Source organism: Podarcis vaucheri, assembly GCF_965113315.1.
Source record: "Podarcis vaucheri genome assembly, chromosome: 2".
Lineage (NCBI taxonomy): Eukaryota > Metazoa > Chordata > Lepidosauria > Squamata > Lacertidae > Podarcis > Podarcis vaucheri.
Window position 1 is genome coordinate 85,214,215 of NC_138760.1, and position 19,500 is coordinate 85,233,714.

At 41.6% G+C, this 19,500-nt stretch overlaps 1 protein-coding gene across 3 annotated transcripts in view; it reads right to left on the bottom strand.

Annotated features, from left to right (window-relative positions):
• Positions 1 to 14,895: 14,895 nt before the first annotated feature.
• PHF2 (PHD finger protein 2) overlaps positions 14,896 to 19,500 on the bottom strand; it is a 121,649-nt gene continuing 117,044 nt past the window's right edge. For all 3 annotated transcript variants that reach the window (XM_082211897.1, XM_082211898.1, XM_082211896.1), the window contains exon 22: positions 14,896 to 18,474. In XM_082211897.1, coding sequence (XP_082068023.1) covers positions 18,386 to 18,474 — 89 coding nt within the window. In that variant the 3' untranslated portion in view covers positions 14,896 to 18,385. The remainder of the gene's footprint in view (positions 18,475 to 19,500) is intronic.

The following is a 19,500-nucleotide window of genomic DNA, read 5'->3' on the forward strand; positions in this document are numbered from 1 at the left end:
AGGCTCTCTGCCTGGTTCCCTGTAACCTCACTTCTCGTAGTGAGGGAACCGCCAGAAGGCCCTCAGTGTCTGGGCACTGAGCTGGACCTCAGTGTCTGGCCAGAACGATGGAGGTGGAGACGCTCCTTCAGGTATAAGCTGGCCCGTGACTGCAGCCATGTATTTCCAAGGAACAAAACCCTGTAATGCTACCTCTGTATTTGGGCAAGTTGGAAGCACTTATCAGTATGAAGCAAGCGATTCATGAGGAAGTATACTTGAAACAGACCTCTTTTTTCCTTCTCATTTTCGGTAGACGGCAAATTACTTTCATGGTGGTACATCATGTGGCCTACAGTTGTCTGATAGCTGCTGCTTCTGTGCTCAAAGTCAAACATATACATATATGTACTATGAGCACATTAAAATGAGAGAGTTGAACAATATTTCACTAAAGCTTGGCAAAGGAAAATGCCTCAATTCCTTTGGAGAAAAGACGCAAATGTTTCTCTTTATAACGTGGCATGTTTGGATGCACAGCACTCAAAAGCATAAAAGAAATTATAGCTGAGCTTAATTTGTCTTTAGTATCTGTATGTATCTTAGTCAGAAATGAGCCCGATGTTTAGCGAATGCCGTACAGTGAGGGCAGATTTCACGTTTGCAATAGCCCAGGCCTACAATTTGGCCCCTGCTGTACATCTGCGGCATATGCAAAGCAGAAAGCCTTATAATTCATTATCATTATTATACTTTTAAAGAGTCAAAAAGAAGCAGAGAGTGCCTGATAATGTACAGGGAACAAGTTTAAGCTGTTTACTGAAATGCTGTGAAATCTACTATTTCGGTATTCCAAACCCATGTCAGATGCTAATGGAAATCTCATTTTTATGAAGCAATGGCAACATGCCATTGTTTGAAATAACAAGCATGCTTTCTCTAATTCGGCTGGACTGCCAAGATGAATGCAATGTCTGCAAGATTGATGTGGGAGGGTGCCAAGTGTCATTTTTGGAATGGCTCTCATTGGTCTAAATAGAGAAACAGTAGAAACAAAAATTTTATTAGTGATAATTTATCTGCCACCACTGACAGCTCCACCACATATAATCCTTGCAGAAATTACCTCCTCACTAATGGCATCCTTTGTTTAGAAAGCAGCAGATTTATGAAGTGTTTCCAGTTGCTGGTCACCATAAAAGTCAATTGCAAAGTGCACTTATCCCCCCCCCCCCAATGCTGCAATTTCTATATTAGCAAATAATTAATGAATAATTATTTCCCTGAGTCTGTAAAGGCCAAGTTCTTTCCCTGAAGTGGAATGTAACCAAACTAGTCCACTGGAACCTTTATATACAAGTGGAATGGAGATGACTTTTCTGCAAAAGCAGTTAACACCATTTTGTTCTTTCTGTGCTTTGTCAGCAGTCGCTGCTTAGAACTGGGAGAAGTTTGGTGAACTGGGAGGAATATGTCCCATAATCCCAGCAAGTAAGAGTGGAAGGATCTGCCCGTTTCAATTCTATCAGTTGGCTGCATCCCCCACCCAAATTCTTAAATTCAGTTCTCTACATTTCTGCAGCAATTTGCAATTAAACAAAAAACAAAAAACCCTAGTAATCTTCATGAAAATTCGGTACCATTTGAGTATGACTTTTTCATAATAAGAACATTTTATGCAGTGTTGACTAATGTACACATTTTTGTAAGCAATTCCTAATATAAAGCTTTTTAATGTGGTTTGTTTGTTTGTTTGTGAAATCATTGGTTGGTTAACTTCATTGCAAAATTCAGATAAGTGAGAATTTAGAAGGATGGCTGTGTTTCACTTTTCCTATTGTTTTGGAAAGCATGGATTTGATAGATTCACCCTTAAATATGAGTGGAACCAAGTCTCCCCCATTCCTAGGGAGCAAGCAGTCACAAGTTCTGTAGCTGAGCTACTGAAGCTCATGGGAGGTAACTTGTACAATGAAGAAAATCTGAGATAGCCCCAAAACAAGGTTCCTATAGGTACTCCCCTCTCACAACAAAGCTGGAATAGTACTGTGATCCTATAAAAAGTTGTGGGAGAGTAAGCCCAACTCAACGGGACTTACTCCTGAGTAAAGAGACAGAGAAAGATGATAGAGATAGAGATAGATGAATGATTGGGCTGCATGAGGCCTAGAAGAAGAAGAAGAAGAAGAAGAAGAAGAAGAAGAAGAAGAGGAGGAGGAGGAGTTTGGACTTGATATCCCACCTTTCACTCCCCTTAAGGAGTCTCAAAGCGGCTAACAATCTCCTTTTCCCTTCCTTCCTCACAAGAAACACTCTGTGAGGTGAGTGAGGCTGAGAGACTTCAGAGAAGTGTGACTGGCCCAAGGTCACCCAGCAGCTGCATGTGGAGGAGCGGAGACACGAACCCGGTTCACCAGATTACCAGTCTACCGCTCTTAACCACTACACCCTGATGGCTCCCAATCCCTAGGCTGCGCTCCTAATACCTAGGCTGCAATCCCAATGCAACTGACCTGGGGAGGAACCCTACTCAATTCAACAGGACTTACTTCTCAGTAGACACGTTAGGATTGTCCTATGTAAAACCTTTTGCCTTTCTCTATCTGAATTATGGCATTATGGGTCAAGTCAGCAGCCCGCCTAGTCCAGCATCCTGTTCTCACAGTGGCCAACCAGATACCTATGGGAAACCCACAACTAAGACTTTCCCCTCCTGAGGTTTCCAGCAACTGGTGTTCAGAGGCATGCTGCTTCTGACAGTGGTGTGTCTGAATGCATTGTATTTAAAATGCTGTGATAGGCAAGAAGGTTTTATTCTGGCAAAAGTAAAGGTCCAGGTCTGGGATTCCAGTGACCAACTCTAACAGGCTGGGCCCAAGCGATCTAACCGATTCTTTTTCTACAGGAATCCTGCCCCAACTGTTTCCTAATTCCCCATGTCCAAATGCTGTGCAAGAGAATGATGGATGCCTGCTAAGAAACTTGTACTGAACCTAAATAGCTATGCTGTAGGCCAGGAACTGTTCACTTCAATAGGCTTCTCCTCATAAGATTTATGGTGACATGTTTGCCAACTGCTGATAAGCTGCCCTTGCATTGCTCTATTGGAAAGCTGGACAGTGGACTCTTGATCTGACACTCACTGCCCTTCCTGTCCCATCACAGTGTTTCCATCGATCTGCCTCCGTAGAGCTCAATTTTCCACTACATCATGCAGCCCCATGATGTAGTGAGCAGAGAGCTGAATCTGAAATGAGAGACCAGAGCCTTGTTTTGTGGGTGGTCTCGGGCATGCTGCCATTTCTCAACCTAATCTAGCAAGGCTTGGTTCTGAGGATCACATGGAATAGGCCCATGCTTGTTGTTCATATGATAAAGGTGCCTGTTTAGAGAAAAGGCATCTCACAGCCTCACACATGGGTAGAAGGATAGTATGATTATCCCCACATTCACTATCTCTGAGAATTGCAGCATCATTTCAGTGGCACTAAGGCATGTCCCACATGCCAGTGGTGTCAAAATGGTGGGTATACAACTCCCAACTATTGATTTTTAGTACTTCACATGGTCAGTGGTGCAGTATAGTTTAGTATACACAAAAGTTGTCCCAAAAGACATGTATTTCCCTCATAGCTCATTTTTTGTTAATTTCTTATGGTTAATGTATCCTGCCCTTCCTTAATAGAGTTCAAGGCATCGGTTACTCTGCTGACGGGTTAAGCTGAGAGAAATGTCTGCCCAAGGCCACCCAATGAACTCAGCAAGAATTTGAATTACTGATGTGAAGTCCACACTTCCATCAGTAAGGAGTAGCTTAAGCCTACTTCTAATTGAAATGATAAATGTGTGCCTGGATCAAACAGCTTCAGATGGGCTGTTTAGAACAGCCACCTAATCTCCCTAAAATTAGGTATTTTAAATTTATTTAATTACCTTAGCCTGCAGTCTTAAACCTGGCATTAAGTTCCATTGACTGAACAGACCCTGAACCATTTGAACCTGAACATTCAAATCTGTTTTTTAAAAGCTCCCCATTTTCCGCACATTCTACACATTGACATCCAAGTTGAATTTCACACTGCCTCCTGCTGTTCAAAGGCATGGACTGAAAGGAAAATGGTTTGGGGCTAGAGAAATAAAACTACTCAGTGTAGACCTGGCAAAAGTATTACTATTTCTTGGACTTGTGGGACTGTTCATATTTGGATAAATCATATTACTGGAAAAGGCCAGAATGCTCTTTATCCAAATTAGATGCAGTTAGATCAGGGTGTGAGACCCACTGAGCACATACATCCGAGATCTCCAGTGATCATGAATAAGGTAAAATGTGTCATACTGAATGTATCAAAGGTATCATCAAGATAAAATAGCAGCAGGAGTGGTAACAACAACGACTGCAAGTAAATCAAATCCAGTTTTATGATTCGGGGTTTACTTTTCGTATTAGCAAACAAAACCAGCCAAGGTACATCAATTTGTGAGAATAAGTTTAATGGCTCCATCAATTATTTGCTGTACTAAAAAACTGAATTTTGTTAAATAATTAAGAAGAAGTTCGTTGTTATGAATGCACCAAATGATTTGTCACCAAAAAGGGATTCTGCTGCCGTGTCTTCTTTTAGCGAGGCATATTTATTCTGGAAAGACGGAAAAGCTTTCGATGACAGAGTTATATAAGCACCCATCAGCTCTGAAACAGACAGAGGAGGGCAACCCACTTTAACCAAAGATGTCACCATGTAATCACCGGATGAAACACATGTAATGGACATTTGTAATGCTGGTGTTGAAAACATGGTTTGAAGTTACAGACAACAAAAGATAAGGACAGCCTTTGAAAGAGACTTTTCAAGTTTATCAGTTTTGACTTTTAACCAGTTAGGGCCCCCCAGGAAACAGTATCTATCTTGTAATTAATGTTGACCATTCTATTGGTCCTTTCCTACATATCCATCATTGTACAAGGATAATGAGACGGAAGAGATACGGTTTTTAAAAACTCTATCCATTAGTAAGATTGGCAGTGCAATCCTATACATGGACGCTTAGAAGAAAGCTCCACTGAGTTTAACTGAACTTATTCTGTATAGAGTAACACAGTATATTTCTGTGTATATACCATAAGTACTAGATACAGTAGGGCTCTGTATCATATTTTAAAGTGTACTGTTTTCAAGGTAAGCGTGTACAGGACTGCAGGCCAAATGTTGCTAAATGTAGAAAGCACATATTTTTAATCTTAAACTTTGACAGGCACTAGCTCTTAAAACAATTCTAACCATTTGAAACATGGTAACACAAAGGGAGATGGGGGTTAATTATTATGGTTAGTCTTGAAGAGATTAGATACAGTGGTACCTCGGTTTAAGAACAGCCCTGTTTACGAACTATTTGGTTTACGAACTATGCAAAACCAGAAGTAGTGTCCCGGTTTGCGAACTTTACCTCGGTCTAGGCACGGAATCCAAACAGTGGAAGGGCACTGGCGGTGGGAGGCCTCATTAAGGAAAGTGCGCCTCGGTTTAAGAACGGTTTTGGTTTAAGAACGGATTTCCGAAATGGATTAAGTTCTTAAACCAAGGTACCACTGTATATGCTAAAGCAGGGTGGGAAACTGTCTGAAGATAACCTGAAGATAACCTCCCTCAGCTCTGCTGGGTAAAGAGACTTCTGTCCAGTTAGATAAAAGTCTTTCACCCCACTACAAAAGATGAAAAGAAGGGACCTGCTTACTGGGTCTGGCACAGTCCCTGCTTTTCTGCAGCACTTTGTGACTAAATGGTTTGCTTTTGTTTTGTTTCTTAACCGTAGGCGGGCATTTGCCACCCAGACCGGGTGAGGTAAATGATGAGACTGTCCTGAGGCGATTGTAAATTGCCCAATGCAGCAGCTTTCAGGTGAGGCTCCAGTGGAGCAAATGCAACATATTTGGGTCTGAAGCTATTTAGTACTGTCTGTCATCACTTGCAGGAACCTCCTGCAGGAAAACGTGTGCCAAACATGTGTGGGTTTCGTACCTCAAAGTGCTGGCTGACCTGTCAGTTATAATAAAGCAGGCTCAAAACCTTGGGAGGCAAATTGCATACTGATTTTAGTCTTTCAGCTCTGACGATACAATGGCTGCTATATGAGCTCTATTAAACCCAGGGAACCAATCGAATGCAGACCGAAAAAGACAAGACCCTGAGGAATAGATGCCATACAACTAACCATCTGACAAATGGACAGGATCCTTTTAATATACACAGGGCTATTTAAAGGGTTGTTTTGTTTTGTTTTGTTTTGTTTACATCTGTATTTCTTATTTTACCATGTTTGATATATACACATAATCAGGAGCTTTGGTTTATTTGCTTTAATCATGCTACAAGAGAAAGGAAAAGCCTTGCTGAACGAACAATATGGCACATCAGTGGTGCACTGCTTCACGCCTGACACGCTGACAGGCAGCCCTCAAACACTACCATCCTGCCCAAGTTGCGCCAAGGGACCATATCCCACAATCCTTCACTCTCATTGGGAGTAGCTTGCCCTGCGCACATCTGGTGTCCCAAGATACCCTGGGCCTCCTTGGTCTGTCTGTGACTCTCACCAGCCTGCCGCACCACCCAGGTTTTGAGAATTCCTCCTCAAACTCAAGATGTGCCAACTGGCAATCTATTCCACATCAGCTACCGCCAGTTAAGACAACAGATGGTAACAGCTTTCATTCACCGCTGTGCCGATTTGGAATCAGATTGGTGACCTAGAGGTGAAAAGGCACTGTGTGGTGTCCTGTTACCATTCCCTTGAGCAAAGGATACCGTCCCTGCCTTTTCTCCTCACATGCTAAGCTGTTACAGAGAGAAATATGTCTGAAGTATTAAAAAAGGCAAGAAAATGCCTTCTATTTAAAGGGAGATGGTTTATCATAAATAGGACTGAATCTGTAGAAGAAAAGACAGACTACTCTCTCTCTCTCTGAAGATAGATTAGATTAGATAAGGCTGCATTCAAATGGCAGTTTATTCCATTTCTCTGATGTGCCCCTAATTTAATTTCTACATTATATTTGAGCTTCCTTGTGACACAAAAACCACTTCTGAGTGGAATATAAGACATGTTTAGAGCTCATTTCTGTGTTATTTGATTCCAGAAGAGAAAAAACACCTTATGCACCCACCTTAACCTGGAAAATCATGGGACTAAAGTAATGGAATTTGAGGTGGTATATCGGCATACATCTCTTTCCTGCTGTTCCGATGGGGGGAAATCATGAGGGAACAGAAGCACACATGTGTGGAAAAGGTGGGGGGGGAGTAGTGGCATTGTACAATGACATTTGTTGCTGTGTGGATGAAATATAGCACAACATTCTAGTGTATCGGTTAAAAAGCCACAGTTCCATAATGCAACAAGTACTGCAGTGTGAAAGGAATATTAGCAAAAGGGACAGAAGTGCTGTCATTGTAATCAGGAAAACTAATGCAAGATTCCCCCGTGTCTGAATGCACCCTACAATACTCTCTCTCTCTCTCTCTCTCTCTCTCTCTCTCTCTCTCTCTCTCTCAATAGTCTGACTGCAGCACTAAAGGTTTCATAGGTACTTTTTTATTGTTAAGCATTTGAATTCAGTTGTTCGTTCACATGAACTGTGGTGGTGGAAGATGGGAATTATACCCCCCCCCCAATATTGTAGGAAATAATGAAGGTCAGGTGAGAAGAAATGTGTGGCCTCTTTCATTTAGATCCCCCCTGATATCATTTTATTTTCCCCTTTCCCCAACCTTCAAATGCTTCTGAGTCAAGAAAAATAAATGTCTGAACTCGGATCTAACTCATGGGCCTATGAATATGGAAGCAGAGGCTTCCTTCCACCTCTAGCTGGATGGGGCACCATGTGGATGCAAATAGGAACACATACCGGGTGGCTCGCATCCAATCCTACTGCTGAACATTAAAGCACATATCTGCTATAACAGAAATCGCTCCTATCAGGGGACGAGCATGAATGTCCAGTTTAGGCCCAGTTGTAAATGGGTACTTGTGCTGTTGTGTGTGCACCTAGCTGAATGCATCAAATGCATTTTCAGTGCATGGTGCTTGTAGAGTGGCCAGTGGTGCTCCTTTATAGGGAACAATACTCTATGTGAAGTCTTCTGTCTGAAGAGCTGCTGGGCCAAGATCTATGATATGGGCAAGTGGGGGGCGGGGGGCGGCCTTGAAGTCAACAGCAGCAGATTGAGCAGGAACACAAGTCTGGGCAGCAGATTGAGCAGGTGCACAAGTCTCATCTGGTCACAGTCTTTCCCAGTGTGGCAAGATGCACGTGTTTTTGTTTATGGTGATTATTTCCCAAATTTGCATTTCCACCTGTATGAGCATGTGCAAATTCTGCACAAATCTGCGCCCTCTGTTGTTTTCCTTTCCGATGCTGTGCTTAGTCCACTTCGGCAATCCTTAAGAGGGCACTCTAGATGAATTCAAGAAGCGAACAAAAGATGGACTATTCAAGTCCGTGGGTTGTATCCAATGAAGTAATTGCACAAGTGAAACACCTGCTCAGGCAATGAATTTACCCTTCTACTCTGCTCATCTCTCTGCAGATTCCCCCTGCTTTGAGCTTTTCCCCATCCCTCCAGAGCAGAGTTTTTTGTTTTGTTTTTAGTGGAGGGATCAAGGGTATAGAGGGAGGAGAGGGAGATGATACTCCATAGAGCAAGTGGAAGTCATTCCACCAATGCAATGACTTTGTTGGATTCAATTTTGAAAGTAACCTAAGATCTGCTGTCTACATGGACTGGACTTTTTTGCCTCCTGGCGAGCAGAATATCTCCTGCACATGTTTTTAGTTGCCCTTCTTAGTCTTGTTGTCATAGAGGCCATAGTCCTCAGGTGTCAAGTGGTATGGAAAGAGATAAACCATAGTTGACATAGACCACTACATCAGTCAACTTTTTCACAACTTTGGCACTCCACCATTTGAGGCCTATTTATTTTTTACAGTGTCGGTCAGCCCCTTCTGACTTGAAACTGCCAGCTAAGGAAATGAGGACAGACAAGCACATTAGCACCAGGCCTTTGTTGCTGATTATCTTGGCAGGGATAGCGGCTACCTACAAGGAGTGCAGAGGTCAAGGCCTAGAAGGAGTCCTTGTGTTTTTATAGTGACAATTTAGTTAGAGCAAGAACATAGGCAAAAAATTCTAAGTGACCTTTAACATTGGCAGTGATAATGTGATAGAACAACCGAATTGCCAGATGTTGAGTTGATTAACATTTGTAGTAAAAAAAAGAAGCCTATGGGTTGCATCCAGTGTTAGTCATGCACAGAGTAGACCCATTAAAATTAACTTAAGTTTGTTAATGTCAGTGGGTCTCTTCTGAATAAAGCTTTGCTGCTTACAACCCATTGTCCTTATTAAGACCCAAGTTAATAGAACTGAACATCTTGATGAATTATAATTTGACAGCTTCACCCTGCAGGCTGCCTTTGAAATTCCTTTGTTCGAGTATGGCCATCCTAAAATCAGCGGCAGTGTGTTATGGGAAATTGAAGTATGCTCAGAGCCGTTTCAGAGGTCAGATGTGTGTCCATTCACTTTCTACGGCCTGTCCTATGGAGAATGCAGAAGAACATGGCTGAGAGATAACGACACTTCTATTACATCAGAAGATGAGGCAGTGAATGAACTGACTAATATACTTTTAGAGCTTTTTATAAAATGTCTCACATTATATTGCCAGGATCTCCAGTAGAGGTTGATGATACAGGGACAAGGTTTCTAGCAGACCACTTCTATCCATGTCTACTCAGAAGTAAGTCCTACTATGTTCAATGGAGCTTACTCCCAGGCAAATGAGTACAGAGTGTAGCCCAGTAATGTAAGTTGTCTCTGAGAATTGCATTTATGCTGGTATAACCAACTAATTGAAGCAAGACATTTCAGATGCTTAAATCCATTTGAGCAAAAGGAGTCCTGGATCTGGTCCAGTAACAGGTTCAGTTTTTGCACCATTGAGGCATTTTATGCTTCTTTTGAGTGCTATGTTAAAGCTATTTTCTAAGTGGAACTGCGTTTGGAATATATGAAACCTAAGCCAAAACTGCCGATCCATCCATCATTCAACCAATTGAGAAGATTCTCTTCACTTGTGATTAGTGATTGGGAAATGCTCATAAGGTTAATTCAGAGACGCTCCCAAAATTAATCCCTCATGTGAAGCTCTTCTACAGGGGTACTGGGAATCTCATCAAATTTCTCATCCATCCAGTTTTCAGTCAGGTTGGAAACTTCCACAGAAACTGCCTTACTCATCACAGTTTTGCTTCTGGGCCAGAGCAGTCAAGAACAATCAAAGTAAAATAAAGGAGACATCAACTCCATTTTCCTCTGTATTCCAGAAAAGCAGCACTTCGGTTCCCATATTACAGGGGAAAGACAGGTCAAGTATTCACACTAACATATACAGGAATACACAGCCCACCACAAAGCCTCTGCATTTTAAAACTGGCTAAGACAATGAATGGGGTAGTTCAAGGCTGGTGTCTCAGACTAACATTTCAGGGCCAGGCCAAGATTACAAACAGCAGGCTGTGGGCACAATTTTTGGAGGTTTGAAAGGTGGCAATGTGCAGCTTCCTCTTCCCTCCCACAAGAATAACTATCCCCAGCTCTTATTTAAAGAAGAGGCCTACCACCCACCAGCTAGCTGCAGTCTCCTGTGTCTTTTAAGTACAGATTTTAATGCTCATACAAAACATCATCAGATTGCAGGTAGGGGAATTACTGAAATAGTATACACACTTGTCAGTAAGGCTGCATACACACCGTCCATTTAAAGCACTATAAAGAACTACAGCTTACCTCTAACAGAGCTATAATTCCCAACAGCCTTAACAAAAAAAAAGATCGACACATAATCCTTGACCCTGATCATGCATTGCAATTAGACATCTGCTATAATATTTACATTTAAAAAATATATATACACCAGTCTTGTTGCTGAATGTGAGAGGAGTTTTTCTCCTTTACTGTCACAGCTCATTTGGAATAATAAAGCTGCCAGAGCTTTATTTTTGAATGTACACTGTTGTGTGTTTAGATTGGTGAAAAGACCTCATGCAGTTGGATGGAGTCTCTAGTGCAGAAGAACAGCTCCATCTTGTGGACAGTTACACTTGTGATTTTCACAATTTGCATTTTTTTTAAAATGTCCACTGTGTTTGGTTAGCTAAATAATAGATAGAACTATTAATTTTGAATCTGAAAGAACTAAGGAATTATATCTATGTACAAACTCCACCATATGTTTGATAGACTTTGCTGTTCCCTGATAGCTATTTTCATCCATTTCGCCGATCACAAAATTCTGGAACAAGTCAAGAGCCAGGGAAGTAAATCATTACAGTGCCGGTTGGATTATATTTCCTGAAGAGGACTTTTCATTTCAGAAAGCCACACTTTGCCATTGGATGCTATCAAAAGAGCAAGAACAGATTGGCAGGTGGATCGTTAGACATGCAGCCCAAGTCTGTGCATGTTTACTTAGCAGTTCCTTCCATTATGATCTGTAGATGTTACTCTAAGGTAAGCTTGCGTTAGGACTGCAGCCATATTATTATAGTACTAGGGTACAACAAAAGTTTGTCTTTCATGTCTTGGAAAAGAGAATTGTTTGTGCACACTTTGCGTTTTTATGCCTCTCTGTGGGCAGAGAGGGCAGCCCCCCACGTCACTCATTCAAAAATCCAAATGTTATCATTGGCCTAAAAAGGTTTGTGATCCCTGGACTACACGATCACTTCCCAAATGCTGAGACTTTCACAACACTTCTCAGCTACGACTTATTGCAGTTTGCATGCGTGTAACTCTCCAACGGTTTGACTTCACCCCTCCAGATGCCCTTTTCCATTGTCTCCCGAGGCAGACAAATGCCAACCACCCTGTTTCTCTTTTAAAACCATGGCAGTTTCTGTACACCACTTAATAAATGAAGTGCTATAGAAATTAAATACAGTGGTACCTTGGTTCTCAAACACCTTGGTACTCATACAACTTGGAACCCAGACACTGCAAACCCAGAAGTGCTTCTCCAGTGTGGCGATCACACAGGGTCCCCGGACGTTTCACCGTCTTTTGATCCCTGTGCCACCACTTGATTTCTCGCTGCCACCACCCAGGCCCTCCCTGGTACAATACTGAGTCCAGTCAGGTTTAAATTGGAACATAAACTTCTGTTTATTTATTGCAATTTAACAAGCGTGTGGTTTCATAAACGGTATCGGTCAATTACAATCATAGGGTGCCTATAACTTCCGCTACCTGCTCTCACTCACTAAACCACCTCTCAGATATTTACTTGTCTTCCTAGCTCCTAACTGTTCCTGACTCAACTTACAGTGGTACCTCGGGTTACAGACACTTCAGGTTACAGACTCCGCTAACCCAGAAATATTACCTCGGGTTAAGAACTTTGCTTCAGGACGAGAACAGAAATCGTGCTCCAGCAGCAGCAGCAGGCCCCATTAGCTAAAGTGGTGCTTCAGGTTAAGAACGGACCTCCGGAACGAATTAAGTTCTTAACCTGAGGTACCACTGTGTTTCGCTACACTAACTCAACCTACCCAGAGACTCTATCCCAATTCACTCCCACTCCAGCCAACCTCCCAACTCCCAACGAACTCTCCCTTCAGCCCTCCCAGAGCTGGTTTTATAGTCCCTCTCACTCCACCCCCCTGGGTTCTGATTGGGTAACTTGTTTAACTATTTCACCTCCAGCACTCTCATACGTTAACATCACATCCGGTTTGCGAACTTTTTCAGAAGCCAAACGTGCTCCGTTTTGAGTGCCACACTTCCGTTTTGGATGTTACGCTGAGGTCTGTCTGGCTTTACTGTTTATTTTGAGTTTTTCTTTTTGCGGCTCTTTTTTGTTTTGATTTTGTGACTGTGTGGAACCCAGTTCAGCTACTGATTGATTGATTGTGTGACGGCAGTACATTGTTTATTGCTTTCATTTTATGAATTAGATGGTAAAATTCATGTTAAATGGCTGTTTTAGGGGTTCTTTTTAAAGGTCTGGATTATTCCGTTTTGCATTACTTTCTATGGGAAAGCACACCTTGGTTTTGGAATGCCTTGGTTTCAGAACAGACTTCCAGAATGGATTAAGTTTGAGAACCAAGGTACCACTGTAATCAATCAGTCAATCAATCAATCAATCAATCAATCAAGGGCTTCTACATTTAATTTAATGAATGTAAGTCTCTGCAGTGGACAGGAGTGAGAAAGTTGTCACTCACGTCTGCCACTGCTCTATTTGCTAGGGGAAAGCAAATTTAAAGCTGTGAACTACCTTGGCACAAAGGCATTCCCCTCCCCTCCCCACACTTATGTGCGACCCCATATATGCCTGGTGCCGGGAAATAAATAAATAATTTGATTCCAACCTGGAAATGGTGGGACAGAGCTGGAGAGTCCTCATAGCTCACAAGAAGACCCCAGAGCCCAAAGGGGATGTCAGTGAGGGCAATTCATTATGGATCATTTCCCAATGCTCTTTTACCCTTTAACAAGTCCCAGGGTGTTTAGAAGGTGCTTATGCACATGGGGCCCCCGGAACATAATCTTGTGTAAGTGGGGGGGGTGCCTGTAAATGCAATGAATAAACAAAGTATACATAAATGCATATATTAGTAAATAAATTAAAAGGGAAAGTGCTTGGAAAAATATGTATTTTAGGGGAAATTGCATTTTAAAAGATGTATGCATTATATAAAAAAATCCGATATAAAGTACAACAGCACTTCACTGCTTGTCAGTGCCAGATTTATAAATAAGCTAAACAAGCTATAGCTTAGGGCCCCACTCTCTTGGGGGCCCCAAAAAATTTTAAAGGAAAAAACCACTGGATGTATATTTCCAAAATATAAGATAAAAAGCAAATAAAACATTGCAACAGTGTTTTGTGTTGTGTAGGCTCCTATGATGTAAGTAATGGGCCCCGCCTGCTAACCTGCTCCCTAAAATATCACTGGTTTACTCATTTCTATATATAGGGTGCCTACATTCTGCGTGTGCAAATGGCTTAGATACCTATTAGGTCCATAAATTACCATATAGCATGTTTTGTTGTTGTTGTTTAGTTGTGTCCGACTCTTTGTGACCCCATGGACCAGAGCACGCCAGGCACTCCTGTCTTCCACTGCCTCCCGCAGTTTGGTCAAACTCATGCTGGTAGCTTCGAGAACACTGTCCAACCATCTTGTCCTCTGTTATCCCCTTCTCCTTGTGCCCTCCATCTTTCCCAACATCAGGGTCTTTTCCAGGGAGTCTTCTCTTCTCATATTCAACACAAAATACAGCGACAATTTGTTGTTGACAGAGGACAGCGGGAAATATAAAGGGCTCCATTACCTTCAGTAGCTTAGGGCCTCATCAAACCTAAATCCGGCCCTGCCGCTTGTGATTGCCGGCTACTTGTACTCAAGGCAAACCGCTTCCAACAGTAGAGGTGGGACATAGCTATCGGGATTAGTTTACACTCATATACCTCAGAGCCTAAAAGAGTTTTGCTGATCTCGAGGAGCCCATTCTTCTGGTGCACGAATGTCTGCTTTCTGCAAGGTGCACCTGTAAACACAGGAGGGTGGTATTCGTTATCTGCCCTGTGATCAGTCGTGGGGATCTCATCCTGCCTGCAGCTGCTTCTACATCAATCAAATAGCTTCCGCACTGAAACTCCTGCCCTGGCAGTGAACAAGTGTCACCTGCAACCCAGAGCGGCGCGTTGCCCTTCGATGACTTAAGAGACACAGAATTGTAGAGTTGGAAGGGACCCAAAGAGGTCATGTGGTTCAAACCCCTGCGATACAGTACCTTGTAGACCCACGGCCTGAATCAAGTTTCTCAAGAACCAAACCAACGCCAGTTCTATACAAAACCTGAAATATTTTACTTTTAAAATTTTGATCTAAGTTTACTTAGATTTCATGGACTTGATACAAGAGCATTTGATATGAATCGGTAAATAAAACACTGTAATAGATAGCCACAATAAACTTTGTTAGAAATGTACATGTTGCGAAAATAATAATCATAATAATAACAATAATAATAATAATAAAAAACAGCATGATGTTTGTGTTATATTATATAAATGCTTGACAAGAACAGTATACTAGGGAAGCTTAAAAAAACTTGCTCGGCTTAACCCTGGGGCCCTATTCAACTAACATTTTTGACTCCGAGGATCCAAACCCAGTTTCCCCATCGTGGCTGTAGAAAGGTTAGTTAATAAGGCCTCAGTTGTTTTCTGTAGCTGTTTTTTTTTTCCTCATGGACATCACATCCAGGTAATGTGTATATAAACAAAGCTCATAATAAATGTACAAATATAAAAAGCTACAAACATTAATAAATTACATCATCACAAAACACAGAAACACTTCACAAGGTGCTAATAAAATAATTGTATCCCCTCATAATACAAGAATTGAAACAAGGCGCTGGTATTATAAAGTTGAAGATTCTTCTTCATAATGTGTCTTAAATAGATCAATTTTTTTGTACTATTATTCGATTCTGTATAAGGCTGCACAAAGTTTTACTTGTTTTTCAGGCAATGCCGAAATAATTAATATAATAATAATAATAATCAAAGGGAAAAGAAAACAAAAACAAAGACCAAAAACCCAAAATTCCTCTCTTAGAGTCAAGAACCTAAAATACAACAGTTGATAATACTCGGCAAAAAACTTGTATAAAGGTTAATGAAGTATTCTATAGAAAGAAAGGTCTAAAGATACTTTGCTCTTATAAAAAAGAAGGTATTTAAAAAGCTATTTACAGGCTACATTCTATGAAAAAATATGCTTTAGGAAACAGATCTATAAATGAAAACCTGGGATTGCCTGAGAAACAAATTTAACTCTTTAAGTGTTTAAATGCAGACAAGCAAGTTTAATGTAAAATAATGCACTCTACACTAAACACTAAGAGAGTTAAAAGACGACAAGTATCCAGTTAAACTGTCAATAAGCTTGGCTTTCATCTTATCAGACATCTGTGTGTGCCCACAGCCGTCATTCCTCCAGACAAGTGTATCTCATAGGAAGTGCTTTGATATGACTGTCAGAAGCCTTATGTACATCGCTGACATGGGTTTGCACCTCACAGCCTGCCTTGGGGTCAAGGCGAGCTCAAACCATGGAGCCATCATGTCTTAGTGGGTTTGCAAGCATTAATAAACAACAACCCACAAACCCTCAAAGTGTTGATACAGATGTTACATTTTCTTAGCACTTTGCCTCTGGAACTGTTTCCTCACACACCCACACACCCGCCAGCTGCTTTCCCCAGAGCAGGAAGATGGGATGGGGTTGAGTCATGGAGCCAGAAGAAAGTGCCCTGTTTGCTGACATTCTTAGTTATCCCAAGAAAACAGCTTAGCTCAGTGATGTGCCTCCTTTGTTTACATGATCCAGGGGTTTACTCAAGGCTGCTGTAAATTGAAAGAAAGAAACCCTGGTTAATTGGTGGGGGGCTGTCATTTGTTTCATCTCATATTAATTGATTGCCTTAAAAAACCAGTGTCGCTGTGAAAGTAACGTGCGAACTGTTGGATGGGGTTCAGAATTCACGTCAAAATAGCAAGTGTCCAAGGGATGACCCAAGGAAATTATTGAGCCGCAGAGCTTTATTGCAGCCAGAACTAAGTTCTGGCACCTCTCAGGTGGGTTCCATTGCCATTCGAAGAGAACGAGGGAGCCACCTCTTTTTCTAGAGCATAGCACTGGTGAGGAGATACTTGACTAAAGGTGCTATCGTATATCCACTTAAGAGTAAGCAAGTTGAACTCAAAGGGACTTACTTCAGAGTTGACACGCACAGGCTTACAATGTAAGGAGGACATATTGTGTTAACTTTGTGTCACACTTGCCATTTCTACTGGGTCAAGTCCTGCACCGCCACACCAGTAGCCATTGAAATGGGGAGATAAGGAGACTATTTCACATGCCGTGGGCAGCATCTGTCTTTGGGATTCAGAAGGAGCCATGACATCTGTTCTTCCCTCATGGTGCTCAATTTCAAGAATCAGCACCTCGAGACGGGGGCGTAGACACACAGAAGTGGCACCTTTGTCACAAGGTTAAGTGGAGAGTCAGCCCTGAACATGGAATTCTCTGCTCTGGTAAACAACGGCCATAATTTCCAAACAGAAACCCTGACCTCGCAATATCTTGAAAGAAACAAAACTGCAACCCCTCTGTTTCTAGGATCATGTAAACAAGCCTTAGCAAGAACAGCGGTGAGTAAAAAGAAATCTCCAGACACAACCGTTCTTTTCAGGTCTTATTGCTAAGGAGCCAATTCCATCATTTTGTAACAATCTCCCAGCTGTGTACACATTGGTTTTTGTTATTAGTGGGGTGTTTTGCTTTGTCTTACAAGGCTACTCCTATCACACATTGCCTTGTGGTGGTGAAAGCATAGGCAATAAGGACAGACAGTATGCTAAGAGGTGCTAAAAAAAACAATAAACTTACAGATAAGAAAATGGTGGGAGGGATGGAAAACTATCAATGAGAAGGACTGTAATCCAGCACCAACTGAAATCAATGGAATAACAATCACTGATTTTCAAAGAACTGCATTAACCCATTTTGCGTCTACACACCCTAATCATTAACCCAATTGGATCAGGCCTGTGATCCGGATTATTCCGGCAGTCACCTAGCATTGCACATAAAATAAATTAATTCATCCATTTTTGTCCTATACCCGATTATAGGGAAAGTTCTTAGTAGTGCTGAAGTGCAATTTTAGTTCTTCCGTTGACCAAAACATACTTATCATGAGCCAGGTAAAGAAAACTAAGTATTCCATTATGCATATTATGTCTTGCATGTATTATATCACACACAGTAATGGCAAAAATCTCTTCCACCTCTCTGTAAGTTAATTTGAGCAAAGGTGGAATTTACCAAAACTCTAATCTCCTGCCACTTAACCAGATACCTCTCTAAAATTGGTGCAGCCGGATAAATGAAACATAACTGAAATTAATGTGCATACTGTTAAAAACAACCACTTTTTCTTCACTTATAAACAAGTTAAAGGGATACTTTCCTAAAACTGGAATGATCCTCAGTTTCTTGGAGTATTAACTTTTTGCGAACTAGTCACTCTCAGCAATTTGAGAAAGGACATCTATATTAAAAAATATTTATAGCAGTATTCTGTACATGTTTAACTGCTGAAAGTTAAAAAGAATTTATTAAAGTGGTGGCAAAAAGTTAACTGGTATTGTCCCTCGGGTGTTGCACAATACGACTGAAGGTCCTTCAAGAGTTGAAGAAGAGTTAGTGTCAGCTCAGGACATTCTGAACTTTGATAAGAGTCCCAGCTGGGGCTAAGTTTTAGAGGAGAAGTTTCCCGTTCCGATGAATTTTCAAAATCTTCCCAAGCCTTTGCTTAGCTGTGGCCATGCCTTTTTTCGTACGTTTCCCTGCAAGTGTGAGAAAAGGGGACACATTAAGCCACAAAACCTCTGTCTACGAAGAAAGTTTTATGACGGAGAAAGATGAAGCAAATGCAAACGAAGATTGGTTTGGAAAGGATTTGGCTGCATCCCTACATTCTAGAAGCAAATCAAACATTTAGGAAAATGGCGGCCTGACTAAGGCCATCTAGTTGACTTATGGTGAGTTTAAATTTTGGGGTGTTTTTTGTTGTTTTTTAAATAGATTTTGTTGAAATCTGCAAAAGAACACAAAAATTGATATCAAATATCTTTTCATCAAGGCTAAAAAACTAATCTGAACAGAAAAAGGAAAAAGCAACCCACAAGTTGCAACCCACAAACTGAAGGTCAAGTTAGACATTATGCTGCTTGCCTTTCTCTTTCCCCTTTCTCTTTCTCTCCTTTGGCTCTTGTTTTCCTGCACAGGGGAAGAGGATTGCTGCTGGGATGGCAACATACAACATACAACAAACTGGCAGAGACACATGCCCGACTGGCATGTTCTCTCCCTCCTGGTCGATCGTTTGGGAGCTTCAAAAGCTTTCTTCTGTCTGAACATCACAGCGACTGATGCCAAAAGGCATTAGCACGCTTAGGGATCTGCAGAGTATTCACAGTTTGCTGCTGCTGGTCTAAGGGCAAACATATCAAACATTTACCGCACCGCAGAGGACAAACAATTATAATAATGATAATGATAATTTATTATTTATTATTTATACCCTGCCCATCTGGCTGGGTTTCCCCAGCCACTCTGGGCTGCTCCCAACAAAATATTAAAAAATGCGATAAAATTTTAAAAACATTAAAAACTTCCTTAAACAGGGCTGCCTTCAGATGTCTTCTAAAAGTCAGCTAGTTGTTTATTTCCTTGATGTCTGATGGGAGGGCATTCCACAGGGTGGGCGCCACTACCAAGAAGGCCCTGTGCCTGGTTCCCTGTAACCTCGCTTCTTGTAATGAGGGAACCGCCAGAAGGCCCTCGGAGCTGGACCTCAGTGTCCAGGCTGA